Source organism: Mesoplodon bidens, assembly GCF_964165515.1.
Source record: "Mesoplodon bidens genome assembly, chromosome: 10".
Classification (NCBI taxonomy): domain Eukaryota; kingdom Metazoa; phylum Chordata; class Mammalia; order Artiodactyla; family Ziphiidae; genus Mesoplodon; species Mesoplodon bidens.
The window spans coordinates 37,593,329-37,608,908 of record NC_138172.1 but is presented as its reverse complement, the minus strand read 5'-3'; the positions used below and the strand labels follow the sequence as shown (position 1 = coordinate 37,608,908).

General features: G+C 43.0%; 1 protein-coding gene across 5 annotated transcripts in view; it reads left to right on the top strand.

Annotated features, from left to right (window-relative positions):
- Positions 1-15,580, top strand: part of DOCK3 (dedicator of cytokinesis 3) — a 404,205-nt gene that overhangs the window by 351,389 nt on the left and 37,236 nt on the right. For 4 of the 5 annotated variants that reach the window (XM_081246551.1, XM_081246549.1, XM_081246548.1 and 1 more), the window contains 8 exons: positions 537-612; positions 1,104-1,204; positions 1,469-1,527; positions 3,626-3,774; positions 10,213-10,298; positions 12,891-12,986; positions 14,666-14,726; positions 15,464-15,557. In XM_081246551.1, coding sequence (XP_081102677.1) covers positions 537-612; positions 1,104-1,204; positions 1,469-1,527; positions 3,626-3,774; positions 10,213-10,298; positions 12,891-12,986; positions 14,666-14,726; positions 15,464-15,557 — 722 coding nt within the window. The remainder of the gene's footprint in view (positions 1-536; positions 613-1,103; positions 1,205-1,468; positions 1,528-3,625; positions 3,775-10,212; positions 10,299-12,890; positions 12,987-14,665; positions 14,727-15,463; positions 15,558-15,580) is intronic. The other variant, XM_081246550.1, reaches the window with a different exon arrangement.

Below are 15,580 nucleotides of genomic sequence, written 5' to 3'. Positions count from 1 at the left end.
CCTTAAATGTGCCCAGGTGAAAATTGAAAGTGATATTCTAGATCAAAGGCTGAAATCAAATGACTTATACATGAAAATAATAATATATGACAAAAGTAGAGGTTTAATAACTATAAAACCCTATTATCAAGTAAAATAATAGAATGCTACTCTAAGTCCTCTGGTGGTCATAATATATGTTCATTATCCAAGGTCCCCAAAATACCAGAATCACTCTTTGAACTGGAAGAAACCTTGAAGAACCATTAAACCTCACTCCCCTTCTTTTATAGGCAGGGAAAATGGGGCCCAGAGAGAAGTAGTACCAAGGCCAGGTAGTGGCAGAGCTAGGTCTAGAACCGACTGGTGGGGCATTTCTCCAAGATGGGTTTTTTGTGGGGTTTGTGCCATCTCTCTCTCTCCTTTAAAGTCACATCTTACACGAGAGCTAGTTGTACTCAAGAAGTTTACACACGGGCCATAGACCGTTGATACTAAGCTATAGGATGCCATCGTTAGTCTTTTAACTCTGCCAACACCTTGTTCCCTTACTGCAGTATTATAGTCACTACAGTCCAGTACCTGTCTTCTGCACTGCACAAGAATTTCACAGAGACAGACTTCGACTTTAAGGTAGGAGCTCCTAAAATCCATCACTGTCTTTGTAATAACCCTGGAAAGCCAGAAACTAAGCTCATTGTTTTGTTTTTGTTTTACTTAAAACAACCATTTTATTTTGCTCACAAGTTTTCAGGTCAGGAATTTGAGAAGGATTCAGCTAGGTGTCTTCTAGGTGGCTGGGGGCTTTCTTAATATGTTCACAGTATCAAACAGTTTCCAAGCTTGCTAGTAATTAGAGTATGACCTAGAAGACCCCTGTTGGAGGTGTTGGGAGCCAGACATCCATGAGTTTGTTTTCTAGTCCAGAATCAACACTACTGGTTTCAGGGAAGTCAAGAAAGGGGTGGGGGGAAAAGTCCTGTTTGCAAAGATATTTTTTTTAAAAATCAAGATCTTAACACTGTAAAATGAATTCTGTGCTACATGCATATATTTAGAATCTCTCCTTGCAAGGTTAAGGACTCAGGCTTTCACATATTTCCTCTTGCTCTCTCTCTCTCTAGGTGTGGAATTCTTATTTTAGCCTGGCAGTTCTGTTCATAAATCAGCCAAGCCTTCAGCTAGAAATCATTACTTCTACCAAGAGGAAGAAGATTCTAGATAAGTAAGCCATATGTCTCTTATTCATCTTCCTACCATGTGCCCAGATGGGGTTATGTTTCCATAAGGGGCTCCTTAAGAAGTCCACATGGTTCTCACTGAGGTAGCCTCCCAAGGAGCCAAGTATAAGAATTCAGTTGAGAGCCAAAAAACTTAGTATTTTGGGAAGCTTTAGAAACAGTGCTGAAGTACTGGCCTCCTGGGGTTTGTAGCCCCGTCTTCCTGAACCTTCTCCCACTAATAGCTGGTTCCTGTGTTCTATTCCCAGGTATGGGGACATGCGTGTGATGATGGCTTATGAACTGTTCAGCATGTGGCAGAATTTGGGTAGGTCTTTTCTCCATATTTTTCCCTTACACATATTGCATAGCCAAATAAAAAGTGACAAGACTAATTACTTCCCCCAGGTTTTGTGAATGTTAATTCAGACCCAAGAGATCTTTACATATCTTTAACATAACACCTCAGATGGATGGTATAGTGTAGCACATGTGCACAAAGCCCTTGGCAGGGAGAGTTAAGCTGAGAAATAAGACCCCGGTAATACATATGCACAATCCCTTTTTTGAGAACCAAAGTCAAAAGGAAAAAAAGAAGATGAGGCTATAAGACTATAAGATCCTCTGTGCTCTTCATGTCCCAGTCCAGATGATACAGGCCCACAAGCATAGATCTTGGAGATAGTCAGCACATGAGCAAGGGCAGCTATTCATTTTAATAAAGATTGAAACACTTCTTGGGTCTCTGGTATTCAGGCATCCAGACGAGGTTCCTGCTGCCAATTGCGTGTAAGAAAGGAATTGCAGCCTCTAGGTGAGATTGATTTTCATCTCCTTTCTTTTGACAGCTTCTCTTTACAGCTTCTCTAATATCCACTGGTTTGGATCTCAAATTGTCAGGTTTTGGTAGAATCCTTGGATTGCCCTGGTGACCAGGTGGGCCATCCTCTGATACTGTAGGCTTCTTAGTGGCCTGTCAGGATGCTAGAGAAGCTGCTGCTCTTCTTCCTAGTGAAGGCTGCTTTCAACTAAGCTCATGGCTCTGAAGTCTTAGGAATGATGGCCATAAAATCTTATCCTTCTCCATTAACCATCCCAGTCACAGCTCTAGAGGCAGCAGGCAAGGTGCAAGGCATTCCTGCCTGCACTAGGGCCTTCTGTCCATGAGTGGGGATGCGTTTCCCCAAACCAGCTTTCTAGCTTCAGTACTCTTACTCCCTGCATCCAGCATGGTCCAGGTATAGATTTTAACCCCAAAGATGACTCTGAAGTTCCCAGGAACACATGGGACTAGCAACTGTACCAAATACCAAGATTGGAATATGCAGAATCTGCCTCAGAGCTAACAGTTGCTCTTTAAATAGGCTTTTAACATGGAAGAAATCAAAAAACATGTCCAACTTGCCTGATAAAGCCATTCCTGCCTCATTGTTTTGGGTGGAAATGACATTTTCTAGTTCTCGAGAACTGATTTTACTTGACCATAACAGTCACTGCACAGGCCCACAGTTTGTCTCCTTAGTCTCTGAAGAACTGAAATCAGAGCTCTGGAAGATGGTTCACTCGCTTTACCATTACAAGGAAAAGTTCTCCCGCAGTCTTCAAGACTGGCCCTGGCTTCTGGGAGCATGCCCCAAATGACAAGCTAATCACAGGGAGAGTCACACCACACACTTCCCATGGAAAGGCCTCATTAAGAAAACTGAGGGATGAGCCAAGCTGGTCTGAATAAATGTAATGCTACCATCAAAAATGCAGTGTGGAGGGTGCACAGAGAGTCTCTCAGCCAGTCTGTCAGGGTAGGGCTGTGCAGGAGGCTCCTGCTAACTCAGGAGGGGGCCTCTTGGGCACACTTGAGCACAGGCAGTGATGAGGCCTATGGATTTCAGATCACTAGTGGCTGGACCTGGGACTGAACATCCTTATCACTTAAATGCCTCTGGGCTAGAGGCAGAAACCCCAGGGATAGTGCATTGTGTTTAAGCAGAAATAGATGAATTTTCCTTGCTAAATAAACACTATGAACAGATTATCTGAAACTATTACAGTGTACTCAGAAATCCTATTCTGTCTAGAGTAGTGAACTCTGTTCCTTGACCTTCAGAAATCCTATTCTGTCTAGAGTAGTGAACTCTGTTCCTTGACCTCAGAATGATTTTCAGATAGTTTGTAGAACCTCCCAGTAAATTCTTTGGAAAGAATTTGTGCCTGTTGAAAGTTTGTTTTAACTGTACTGGGCCAGTTCAATCCATGAACTCTAAAAAGCCAAGAGAAGCGGGTATCTCAGAAATCTATAGGGGAGAGCTTGCTATGCTCTCAGATGCTTCCAGTGAAGATCAAATCATGTGTTATGGCCCCACTTGGGAAGCTTCTATGGAAGGAGCAAAGCAACCATAAACTAATATCTGTTGGGTTTTGTTGTTCAGGTGAACATAAGATCCACTTTATTCCGGGAATGATTGGTCCTTTTCTGGGTGTGACACTGGTCCCACAGCCAGAAGTACGGAATATCATGATTCCCATCTTTCATGACATGATGGACTGGGAGCAAAGGAAAAATGGCAACTTCAAACAGGTAAGACAACACCTGGCAGTGTTAAGGGTGCTCTCCCCTGGAATGGACCCCTTTTGCCCAGGCACGTGATCCAGACGCCTGGCTATAGTTCCAGTGGAAGTAGGCTGTAACTTGGCCATCTTGAGTCCTGTTCAAGGATTTCCTTTACTTACTGGCCAGAATTGATTTGTGGATTTTCTTCATGAAGTTAGAGGCCAGAAAACAATCAGAGGAAAGGAATTGAACATCATGTGAAAGGAACTTTCTGATCAAGGAGAGAATGACAGACTGTAACCTCCCAACTTCATTCAGGAGGAGGTCCTGGGAGTGTTGTCTCTTCTCTCTGGAGGTTCCCCAGTGTGTGTGGTCTGGGCATTTCTAAGGCTAGAGCCCGGACCAGATGACTTCTCATAGCCTAGAATTTCACAGACTCCTGCACAGAGGGGTGGGTCCATGAGGTGTAAGCCCTTGGCTTCTGACTGACTTCAGGTTGTCCCTCTGTGCAGTTCTTCTGCCACCCCTAAGGTGGAGGAGATGGCCCCTGCCCTTTTTATCTAGAGCTCCAGGGAATAGGATTAGGAATAATAGGTAGAAAACAGTGGTAGAAAAGCCAATTTTAGCTAATAAAAGAAAGAATTTGCTAGCAACAAGTTATTTGCTGTAAGCTGGCCTGCTTTCAGAGATGGGGAGTTCCTCTTTGCTGGTGGTTCTCAAACAGAAGCTCCCTGTAGGCCTTGAGGAGAAATTTCTACTTTGGCTTGGAGACTATAACCAGTTCCCCACTAAGCTCCCTCCCAACCCTGTGATTCTGGGATGACCCAGTGCTCTTAGAGTGAGTGACTGTAACAGTGAGGAACAGACCAGGCAAACAGTAATTTTTAAATTTTTATTTATTTTTAAATTTACAAAGAGTAGAATTCAGTCTTTGGGATTTACAACTCTGTAAATTTTGGTAAACACATAAAGTCATGTAACCACTACCACAGTCAAGATTTTTTTAATTCCTAAAAATTCCATCTTGCTGCTCCTTTGTAGTCAAACCCTTCCCTTCCCTTTAACCATGGCAGCCATTGATCTATTCTCCTTCACTATGTGTGCCTTTTCCAGAATGTCATGTAAAGGGAATCATGTAGACTGTAGCCTTTTGAGACTGGCTTCTTTCACTTAACATAATGCCTTTGAGAGATTCATCCATTTTGTTAAATGTATCAGTTTTTCTATTGCTGAGTAGTATGCCATTGCAGTTTATTCATTCACCATTTGAAAGACATTTGGGTTATTTACACTTTTTGGTGATTATGAATAAAGCTTCTGAAAAACTTTTCTTTACAGGTTTTGTATGAATATAAACTTTCATTTTTCTTAAGTAAATACCTAGGAGTAGGATTGTTGGGTATTGTGGTAAATGTATATTTAACTTTATAAGCTATCAAACTGTTTTCCAAAGTGACTATACCATTTTGAAATCCCTACAGCAGTGTATGAAATTTCCAGTTGATCCATATACTCATCAGAATTTGATATTATCTCTTTGTTTATTTTAGCCATTCTAATAGGTGTGTAGTTGTATATCACTGTGGTTTTAATTTTCACTTCCCTAATGACTAATGAGGCTGAACGTCTTTTAATGTGCTTATTTGCTATCTTTGTATCTTCTTTGGTGAAATGATTTTATTCAAAACTTGTGTTTATTTTTAATTGGGCTGTTTGTTTTCTTATTGTTGAGTTTTTAGGGTTCTTTATATATTCTGAACGTAAGTCCTTTGTTGAATATATGATTTACCAATATTTTCTCTTAGCTTGTCTTTTCATTTACTAAACAATGTCTTTCACAGAACAAAAGTTTTTAATTTTTATGCGGTCCAATTGATCATTATTTTTCTTGTATGGATCGTGCTTTTGGGATCATATCTGAGAACTCTTTGCCTAACCCAGGACCATAAAATTTTTCTCTTTTGTTTCTTCTAGAAGTTTTATAATTTTATATTTAGATCTATGATCTGTTTTGAGGTAATGTTTGTATAGGTGTGAAGTATGGGTCAAGGCTTTTCATTTTTCCTTTTTACATGTGGATGTCCAGCACCTTTTGTTGAAAAGACTGTATTCTTTGTTGAAAATCAATTGACCATATGCATGTGGTTCTCTTCCTGGACTCACTAGTCTTTCCATTGATCTATATGTCTAATCTGTCACCATACCACACAGTCTTTATTATGGTAGCTTTATAGTCTTAAAATTAGGTTGTGTGAATCCTCCGACTTTGGGGTTTTTTTTCAATATTGTATTAGCTATTCCAGTTCCTTTTCTTATAAATCTTAGAATCAGCCTGTCAGTATCTATAAAAATTCCTGCTGGGATTTTGATTGGGATTGCATTGTAATCTATAGATCAAATTGGGAAAATTGATATCTTAATAGTACTTAATAAATACTTCTAGTCCTTGAAGACAGTATATCTCTCCATTTATTTAGGTGTTCTTTGATTTCTTTCATTAATATTTTGTAGTTTCAGCATACAGATCTTGCACATGTTGTTAGATTTATATGTAAGTATTTTCTGGGTTTTTTGATGCTATTATAAATTATTCTGATTAAAAATCTTTAATTTTCAGTTGTTTGTTGCTATTATGTAGAAATATAATTGCTTTGTACATTAACATTGTATCCTCCACCCTTGCTAAACTCAATTAGTTCTAGAAGCTTTTTTGTAGATTCCTTGTGATTTTATATTTAGATAATCCTATCACCTGTGAAAAGAGACAGTTTTATTTCTTCCTCTCTAATCTGTAAGCCTCTTATTTCTTTTTCTTGCCTCATTGCACTGGCTAGGGCCTCTGGTCTGATGTTAAATAAGAGTGATAAAAGTTGACATCCTTGCCTTGTTCTTAATCTTAGGGGAGAGCATTCAGTGTTTCACTGAAGTATGATGCTAGTTCTAGGTTTTTCATAGATGCTCTGTATCTTGAGTAAACGGTATTTAAGATAAGAATCCATTTTTAGAGTGTGCAGCTCTATTGCCTTCAGAACTTCAGGAAATAATAACTTCAAACAGAAAAGAACTGTTGCTTTTCTATGTTGCCACAACATGTGCCTTCTAATTGTGCAAAATGCACAACTGCCTGATGAGAGAACCTGGTTACCAAGAAGTAGATGACATTGTGGAACTGCACTACATAGGTCATCTGAGTCTACTAAAAGAAGAGCTGGGCTGTACTTAACCATCACTAACACTGATTAAGGAAGGTTAGCTTTGTGGAAGGCTAAGTTGGAGCTCATTTGGCTCACACTTCAAGACTCAGCTGATGGGTAGCATTCTTTCCTCCAATAAGACTGTCATGAATAACTGATATCCAGCAAGCCATGTAAACCTCATTGTCCCTGGTTAAAAAAATCTTGCTGCTGCTTCCCTTTGCCATTACATATTTTAAAAGAGTAGTCTACTCTTTTCATCGCCACATTTCCACTTCCCACCCTCCTATCAGTTCAGTCTAATGTATATTGTGCACCCACTTTTGTTGACATTGCTGTCTTGAATAACCTTCTAATCATTAAAATCCAATTGACTTTTTGGTCTTGGTTCTAGTTGTGCTTTCCACAGCTTTGGCTCTATTAACTCCTCCCCTACTTCTTACCACCTACTATAAATACTTCTTCTAATTATAAAAACAGTACTTATTTAATGTAGAAAAATTAAAAATGCAAGTAAGCTATAGTGAAAAGATTTAACTCATAATTGTACTGTTAGTAACTTGTCGGGGAGAGGGGCTGGGCATGTCTTTTAGACTTTTTTTCCCAATGCATAGAGTTTTTTAAGTTAACAAATGGAATCATTGTGTGCATTGTTTTTTTTTTGGAACCGTTGTGTGTATTGGTTTTTAATCTCCCTGTTTTAGTAGCACCTTGTCATCACTGTCCTTCATGTCAGTTACTGCTCCTCTGCACCACACTGTCAGTTTAGAGGCTACGTGGTATTCCACTGCATAGCTTGGACCACAGTGTATTCAATCAGACTCCTAGGTTTTGTGGGGCTTTTGGTTGTTTTGTTTGTTTGTTTGTTTTTTGGCCGTGCCCTGCAACTTGAGGGATCTTAGTTGCCCCAACCAGGGGTCGAACCAGGGCCCATGGCAGTGAAAGCACCAAGACTGCCAACTCCTAACCACTGGACCACCAGGGAATTCCCAGTCTCATAGTTTTAGGAGCTTAGGTTCATTCCAAATTTTTGCTGTTAATATTACAAAAGTATATCCATTTTAAGTTACTTTCTTAGGTAAATCTCTCACCTGTAATTGCTGGATCAAAGAGCAAAAACATTTAAGTTTTTACAGCACTATGTCTGTCCAACAACCTCTGTTGTCTGTAGACTACTCAGACCCCAGGCCACTTTCTGTGTGTGCCCCATCCAAGCACTGCCCATGCTGAGCTGTGTCAGCTGTTATCCCTGCCTCCTCTACCAGATGATGAGTTACTGGGGCCAGGACCATTTCTTGTGCTTTTATTTTTTAGAACCCATGCCTGAGACATGGTGGGTTCATGAAAATCAAAACTAACATTCATTGAGCACTTCCCAAGAGCTAGGGCACAGTGACACTGAAGAGGAATGTTAACCACCGTTACCATTTCACAAATGCAGAAATTTAGGCTTAAGTAAATATTTTGTACAGAAGTAGGCAGCTGGTTATGTCACAGGACAAATGTTTGTTGAATGAATAACAAGGTGTCACTTCAGGAATATTGGTTTTATAAAATAAAAGTAACTCCGCAGACCTGAAATCATCAGTATTACCAATTACAACATGATATATCTGAAGAACTTAGCATTTTGTTTAACTTAGAGACATTGATTTTGCATACATTGATCTTCAGTGTCTCATTTTGGATTTCTCAATTTTTCTTAGTAACTTCTTTCTTTATCAGCACTGCAGGGAGTGAGGAAGTAATGTCCCTGAATCCTTCCATCACCAGCTCCTTTGCCTAATACAGAAGTTCTAACATTTGAATAGGCATCAGAACAACCTGGAGGGCTTATTAAAACACAGACTGCTGCCCCACAACCCCTGAGTTTTTAATCCAGTGGAGCCTGAGAATTTGTATTTCTAACAAGATTTCTCGTGACTTGATGCTGTTGGCCCAGGGGCCCATTTTGAGAACTCCAGGGAACGGCTGCACCCACATTTGCGCTGTTGTACTCTCTGCTGCTCCAGGTCCCTTCCCCAACTTTGCCCTGTTCTGGAAAGCACAACCTGTACCTGCGTGTGTGATGAGAAATCCCAACCTGACTTTACATGATCCCAGCAGGCAAGTCCCTGCTGGTGCCTTTTCTCCACACGGAGAAAAGCAGATGGCCTCGATCCCTAAGGACCCCTGATCTCAGACTTTGTATTTCCTCTGGAAAGTACATTCAAGCAGCTGACTGATTAGGCCAAACAAATGTACAACAGTCTCCATCCTGGCCATACCAGACCACTATAAAAGGGCCATATTTATTCATCCATTCTCATTTTCTGCTGATAGGGTTTCAGAAACCGTAACTGCCTTTGATGAATTTCCTAATTCAATTATTTTTTTAATATTTCACCATCTTAGGATTCTGGCCCTATGTGGAGTGAGAAAATGCTTTTGTTATAGCTCATTATTAAATGCAACCATGCCACTTTTTGTTTATATAAAAATCTATATAAATAATTGCACAATACCACATTTTAAAGGCTAATGAACAGTTTAAAAGATTTTTATCTCACATCACTTACAACTAATTTCTCACCTCAGAGTATATGCATTGAGGCCTGTTAGAGAAGTGGCTTAACACTGTTGAATGCCTTGCAGATTAGTGGGGTAGGAATGAACACAGTATTGCTCCTTATGGTTTAAGAATCCAATAACAAGTGCAGGGGGCCCCAGTGACGAGGCAGCGGCAGGGGCAGCAGCTCCAAGGGCTTTAGGTCCTGTGAGGACAAAGAATAGAGCCTTTTATCCTGAAGGGAACACATCTCCCTCAGCCCAGACTAATGCCAGCCATTAAAGTGAGGACCAGCCTCCCAAAGCAAGCTTTCTTTGTGGCTGGCTGATAGAGGGTAAAGTTCTAACCAAATGTATCTTATACATACCAATTCCTTTGAATGAACATTTTTTAAGAATGAAAAACACTTGACAAAGGCCTCTTTTGGATCCAAAATACTTCTCTCACCAGAGTCCTTGCCTTTTGCCCCTAGAGAAAAGAGTATCTGAGACGTATGTGTAAGTTCCAACTCATTTAAACCACTAGAGTGGGAGCCCTTCCTGATTGGTGAGGCAGGGTGGTTTCTCAGTGCTGTAGATGAGATCCTGCCTTCTCTAGGATTTATTTGGTGCAAGGAAAAACTCAGGAAGCAGTTCCCCACCATCCTCACCTATCACAGGGGCTGGATTTCCCATCCTTCCTCTGAGGTCAGTTCGGGTTTACAAAATCTCTGCTTCCCTCTAGGTGGAGGCCGAGCTGATTGACAAGCTGGACAGCATGGTGTCAGAAGGGAAAGGCGATGAGAGCTACAGGGAGCTCTTCAGCCTGCTGTAAGCTGCTTCAGCCCCAAGCACCTCACGTTGGGGGAGGGGGTGAAGTGGGCTAATGAAGGGTAGGGGTGCAACCTGCGCTGGGCAGGCTTCCGAGGGTGGGTATCCGGAGAGACCAGGGTTGTTCCTGGTGGTAGCAGTGCTCACCTTCTGTCAACAAGAAAGTGATATCATGACAGCAAGCTCTCTCAGGGATTGCCATAGTTGACTAAAGATGCAGGGACAGGTGATAACTCTGAGCTCCTGGATTTGCTGATAGCAAAAGGATCATCGTATATCTTCATACCATGTACTGTATCTAGTTGGGCAAACAGTTCATGGGGACTCAATGAGGGCTCAAGGCTGACATTTTGGGTGGGGGGAGGGAGGGAATTAAATCTCTGCTTTGTAAGATTGTACAATCAGCTTGAAAAACACTGCCATGAATTTTGTGACTTGAACACATTACACCCCCTTCCAAACCAGTTTCCATTTGTGAAACTGGGTGGTTGTACTGACTGACGTCAAGGGTCCCAGGTCCACCAGTTGTGGCTTCTGTCTTGAGTTGATGGAGGCCAAGAGACCTTACAGAGCTAGCCACAGGGCTAAGCCCAAAGGAGGGACTCAGGAGAGCCATGGTCCTCCCAGATAGATAGTAAAGTTGGGTATTTTATCTTCCTAAAAAACAAAATTTTAAGACATTTACAGCTCTAGAGCCCTCTCCTATCTCACTCATTATCTCTAGCTTTGAGATTTTCTTTATTTTAGTGACATGTTTAAGATAAACCTGTAATGTATTTTCTAATAATAATACTGTACATTTGCTTAGAACTTTACGGTGTACAAAATTTGTTGACATATCTGATTTAATCCTCACAACACACCTGTGAGGTGGGCAAGGCAGATATCCCGAGGAGTCGGGGTGATGACACTGAGCTCAGAGAAGTGGTAGCATGGCCTCAGTTGCATGGGCAGTAAGAAGCAGCTCTCCAGACATTCCAGTTTCAAGAGGGGGAGATCTTTCCGCTATACCCTGCCTACTTTGTTCCTTGATGAGTCATGCAATAAAATGTGAATTCATTTGAAATTAAATTTTAATTTTAATTTGTGAAAATGAATCCATCCTTCAGTATTTCTCTTTTAGCTGAAGATGTTTCTAATTGTGGAAATAAGGAAGAGAAATCTCTTCCTAAGCCACTAACCGATGATTTTACTATGAAGGAAAAAGCACAAAAATAACTTGCTATTAATAATTACCTGACCAGATAGTGTTACATAAACACTGTTCACGTCTGAGAACTGAAAGCCACTGATAAACAAGGAGCAGCATTTCCCAATTTGTGTTTGGGGAAGATGTTTGTAGGTGTGCTGGGGGGAGGTGGGAGTGGATCATGGGCTAATCAGTTTAGAAAAGACTCAGTTAAATAAAATCGAACAGGCCTCTGTATTATAGGACTTCTCAAAGCCTTTAATATTTAGAAAGATGTGGAAAATCTCTAAAAGGAAGGTGTGGTGATCAGCATCTTCCATGCTTTTTTGCTCACAGAACACCTCTCTCTGTCCTCTAGGACAGCAGAACTCTGTAGAACGGAGTTTGGAAAATGTAAACACAGTTGCTTTTTCCACTCAACTCAGAGGTGAAAGACAATGGTTCTGCCTTCTCGCTCTAGTAACATGGGTCACATGGAAACCCTCACTTTCCCAGAAGCCTCGGCTCAAGTTAGATGCTGTGTGCAAGGAAGACAGTTGTCATCATTGCAGTGTTAACGGCAGTCAGGCTGTGGGTGTGAGTTCCCAGTGCTGGGTCCCTGGCTGAGCCTTCCACTCTTGGTGACTTTCATGACCTTAGAGAGCTAGGGACAGTGTGCAAAGGGATCAGGAGTGAGACCTGGACCTGAGATAATCACTAGAGCAAACAGAAAGAGTCCATCCAGGTCATCATCCCCTAGGAGAGATCTGTGAAAAGGCAGAGGTTCTCAGAAGCCAGGCTCTTTGGAGAAGTCAGAGGCTACCTGGAGGTGACAGGAGCATGGGCTGGCAAGTGGGAAAAGCACCTGGGCATTTAGCTCTTGGCTCTGGCACATTTTACATGGGAGTATCCCACGACAGTGAAGATGACAGTGTAACTCCTGGACTTACTGTCCTTCACGCTGGGCCCTCAAGACTGGTTGGAATCTTTCCCTTGGTTTACATGAAAACTTTGGTTAGTATGTTTGCTGAGGATGGTTCTAAGCAGTGATAGAGGCAGCCAGCCAATTGGCAAAGCCAGGTCTATCCCTCAGTGGACTCTTACTCCACTGCTTCTTCAGAACAGATCTCACAGTGTGTACACCCTAAAGGGGCTGGGGCTTTGAAACCGCTCCCTCAGTTCGGAACTTGCACAGGAGAATGGAAGACGTGTTCACTGATTGCTGGCCAGTTCAGTAATTGCTTTGTCTTTGCTTTCTGCTGCATGGAGTAGAACCCAGCTGTTTGGGCCCTACCCCAGGTAAGACTGCAGTGTGGTAAGTCTGCCGTCTCCAGATCCATCACAGGCCCCACGTGCTCTGGGACGTTACTCTGGTGCCCAAGGAAGGCTCATGCATTGTGCATTGTGTTTGCTTCCACCAATAGCCTGCTGGAGAAAGTTGAACAGGAAACATGGCGCGAGACCGGCATTTCCTTTGTAACCTCGGTCACCCGCCTCATGGAACGCCTTCTTGACTACAGGTATCTTCTCAGGAACCTACCTGACCTCTTCTCTGGTCAGATGCTCTCCCCAGCAGGAGGATCCCCTGACCTTAAAACTGAGACCTCGTGGCCATGAGAGGTAGGACTATTCTGGTGGTGTGTGCCATCATCAGTCATTAGGAATCTCCTGATGGCCAAGGAGAAAGAGGAAGAAAGCCTTCTCCCAGGGGGTAGGCCAGGGCTTCCTGGGCTTACCCCCGATACGTGGGTACGTGTACCCAGGAGGTATCCCAGGGACATGTAGCCTTCTGGCTTTTCATCCAGAAAAGTCAAGGCTCAGAGGAATGGGCACAGCAGAGAGGAAGAGAAAGGCTGTCTCCAGAGCAAGTTAGGTCCTTAGTGCAGACCTTCCTCAGATCCATGTGGCAGATGGGCAGGAAAATATCACCTGGTACAGAAGTGTGACCCAGGAGGACTTTCATTTGGTTTTTCCAGGGAAGGGGGACCCAACTTTTCCATGCCTCCATTCTTTGTGTAAAATATGTTTATTTCTGTCCCTTGATCCTGGCCATGAGCAGATTAGAGGAGGCAGCCTATGAGCTCAGAGATCTTTATGATACATTCAGTCTGGGAGTTCATGTGAAATTCATTTTTTCGTGAAAGCCTGCCTTCTCAGTCATATCATGGCTTTTGACTTAGCCTAAAAGTAACAATAATGCTACCATTGCAGCCTTAGTTATTCTCTCAGTAGAGTTCAGGTGATAGCTGAGAGTGCCTTTTGGGAGCCTAGAGGAAGGTGATAGGGAATGAGGAGGAATGATAGAGGAAACCCAGACCCAAGCAATAGTTGTCTTCTCTGTGCTACATGTCATGCAGATGCCAAGGGAGAGCATCTGGGACTCCAGCTAGCTGCGTGTACAGGAAGCTTCTTGCTGGATTCACCAGTCTGGTTCTCATTCTCTTTCATCTCCTTGTGCTAGGCCTTTCTCCTTCCCAGAGGAGCTTGGCTTTGACCAGTCCCTGCCCTCCCTTGGCAAGGATTCATTCTCAGTGTTCCTGCTGTTCTGTGTCTGGCAGGTCAGCCATGACCCCTCCTAAACCCAGCCCTACTCAGCATGAATGCAGCTCAGCCCTGGCCGAAGCTACACCTAAATCGGGAAAAAAGCTCCAAACCCACTGCTCCTAGTTAGAGAGGATTCCAAAGACTAGTGCACAGGAAGGACACCATAGGGAGAAAAGCCAATGAGATTATGAACATGGCAGCCATGCCGTGGTTGCTGTGGCCACAGGGTCCTGAAGGTAGGTCCCTAGAGTAGAGTGTCTTTGCTTCTATGAAACACTGTCCTACAAAATGAAAACTGCCCTTTAAGGAAAGCTCTGTGCCTCCCCTTTTGGAAACTTGAGGATTTAACCTTCTACTTTACTGACATACTTTTTTGTGCTGAAGACATTGGTAGGTGTTACTTAATGCCCTGATATAGCATCTGGGCTCTACACTCTGCCACCAGAACAAGGGGTCCAGTTGAACAGAGATCTTTGAACCCTAGGAGTGGGTCCAAAGCTTGGAGCTCACAGTACAGTCTCATCTGTGGAAGAAGTTTCTGTTGGAGAGCATCTTCATCTGGGGTTTGGACATACTAATGCCTCAGTGACACTGCAGGTCTCTGTGTTGTCCCAGAGGCACCACTTTGTGCATTCATCTGTGCTCTCCCTTCCAGGGATTGCATGAAAGGAGAGGAGACAGAGAATAAGAAGATCGGCTGCACTGTTAACCTGATGGTGAGAGAACATGGGCTCTTCCTCCTCTCTGCCTCGTAGTGTGGCTTCTACCCTACCCTGTGATTGGCCTGTCCCTTCTACAATACATGGCTATAAGCCTAAGGGGTTTTTTTGGTTTTTTGGTTTTTATTTGGTTGCTCTGGGTCTTAGGTGTGGCAGGCGGGCTCCTTAGTTGCAGCAGGCAGGCCCTTTAGTTGCGGCATGTGAACTCTTAGTTGCAGCATGCATGTGGGATCTAGTTCCCTGACCAGGGATCAAACCCAGGTCCCCTGCATTGGGAGCACGGAGTCTTAACCACTGTGCCACCAGGAAAGTTCCACGCCTAAGGGTTTGAGTCAGGACATCAGCTCTGTTACTGGTATCTTGGAAACTTGCACCTCATCACTCATATTCCTACTTGGGAAAGGAATGAAATGAGCTTCTCTTTGGACAGAGCTCTAGCCTGGCCTCTTGGCAAGGTCCCACCAATCCTGACATACTCTAATTTCCAGTCTGCCCTGGTACTCTTCCTTTGTGTCATCACTCAGGGCTCCTGCAGATCTGCCAGAGGTTTCACCCCCAGCAGGTGTGCCTTCTGGCTGGTCCCTTCTCTTCCTGGTGCTGGCCACCTCCACGGCCTGTCTTCTCCCTCCTGTCCAGCACACCCAGGGTTTTGGCCAGCTGCCTGGAGTTCAGAGATGGCCTCCCCAGGCAGCCAGCCTCTCCCATCTTCATTTATATTTCCTTCTCTCTTACAGAACTTTTACAAATCTGAGATTAACAAAGAAGAGATGTATATCCGCTATATCCATAAGCTTTGTGACATGCATTTGCAGGCCGAAAACTACACAGGTAAGTGGGAAGGGGGAGCTACG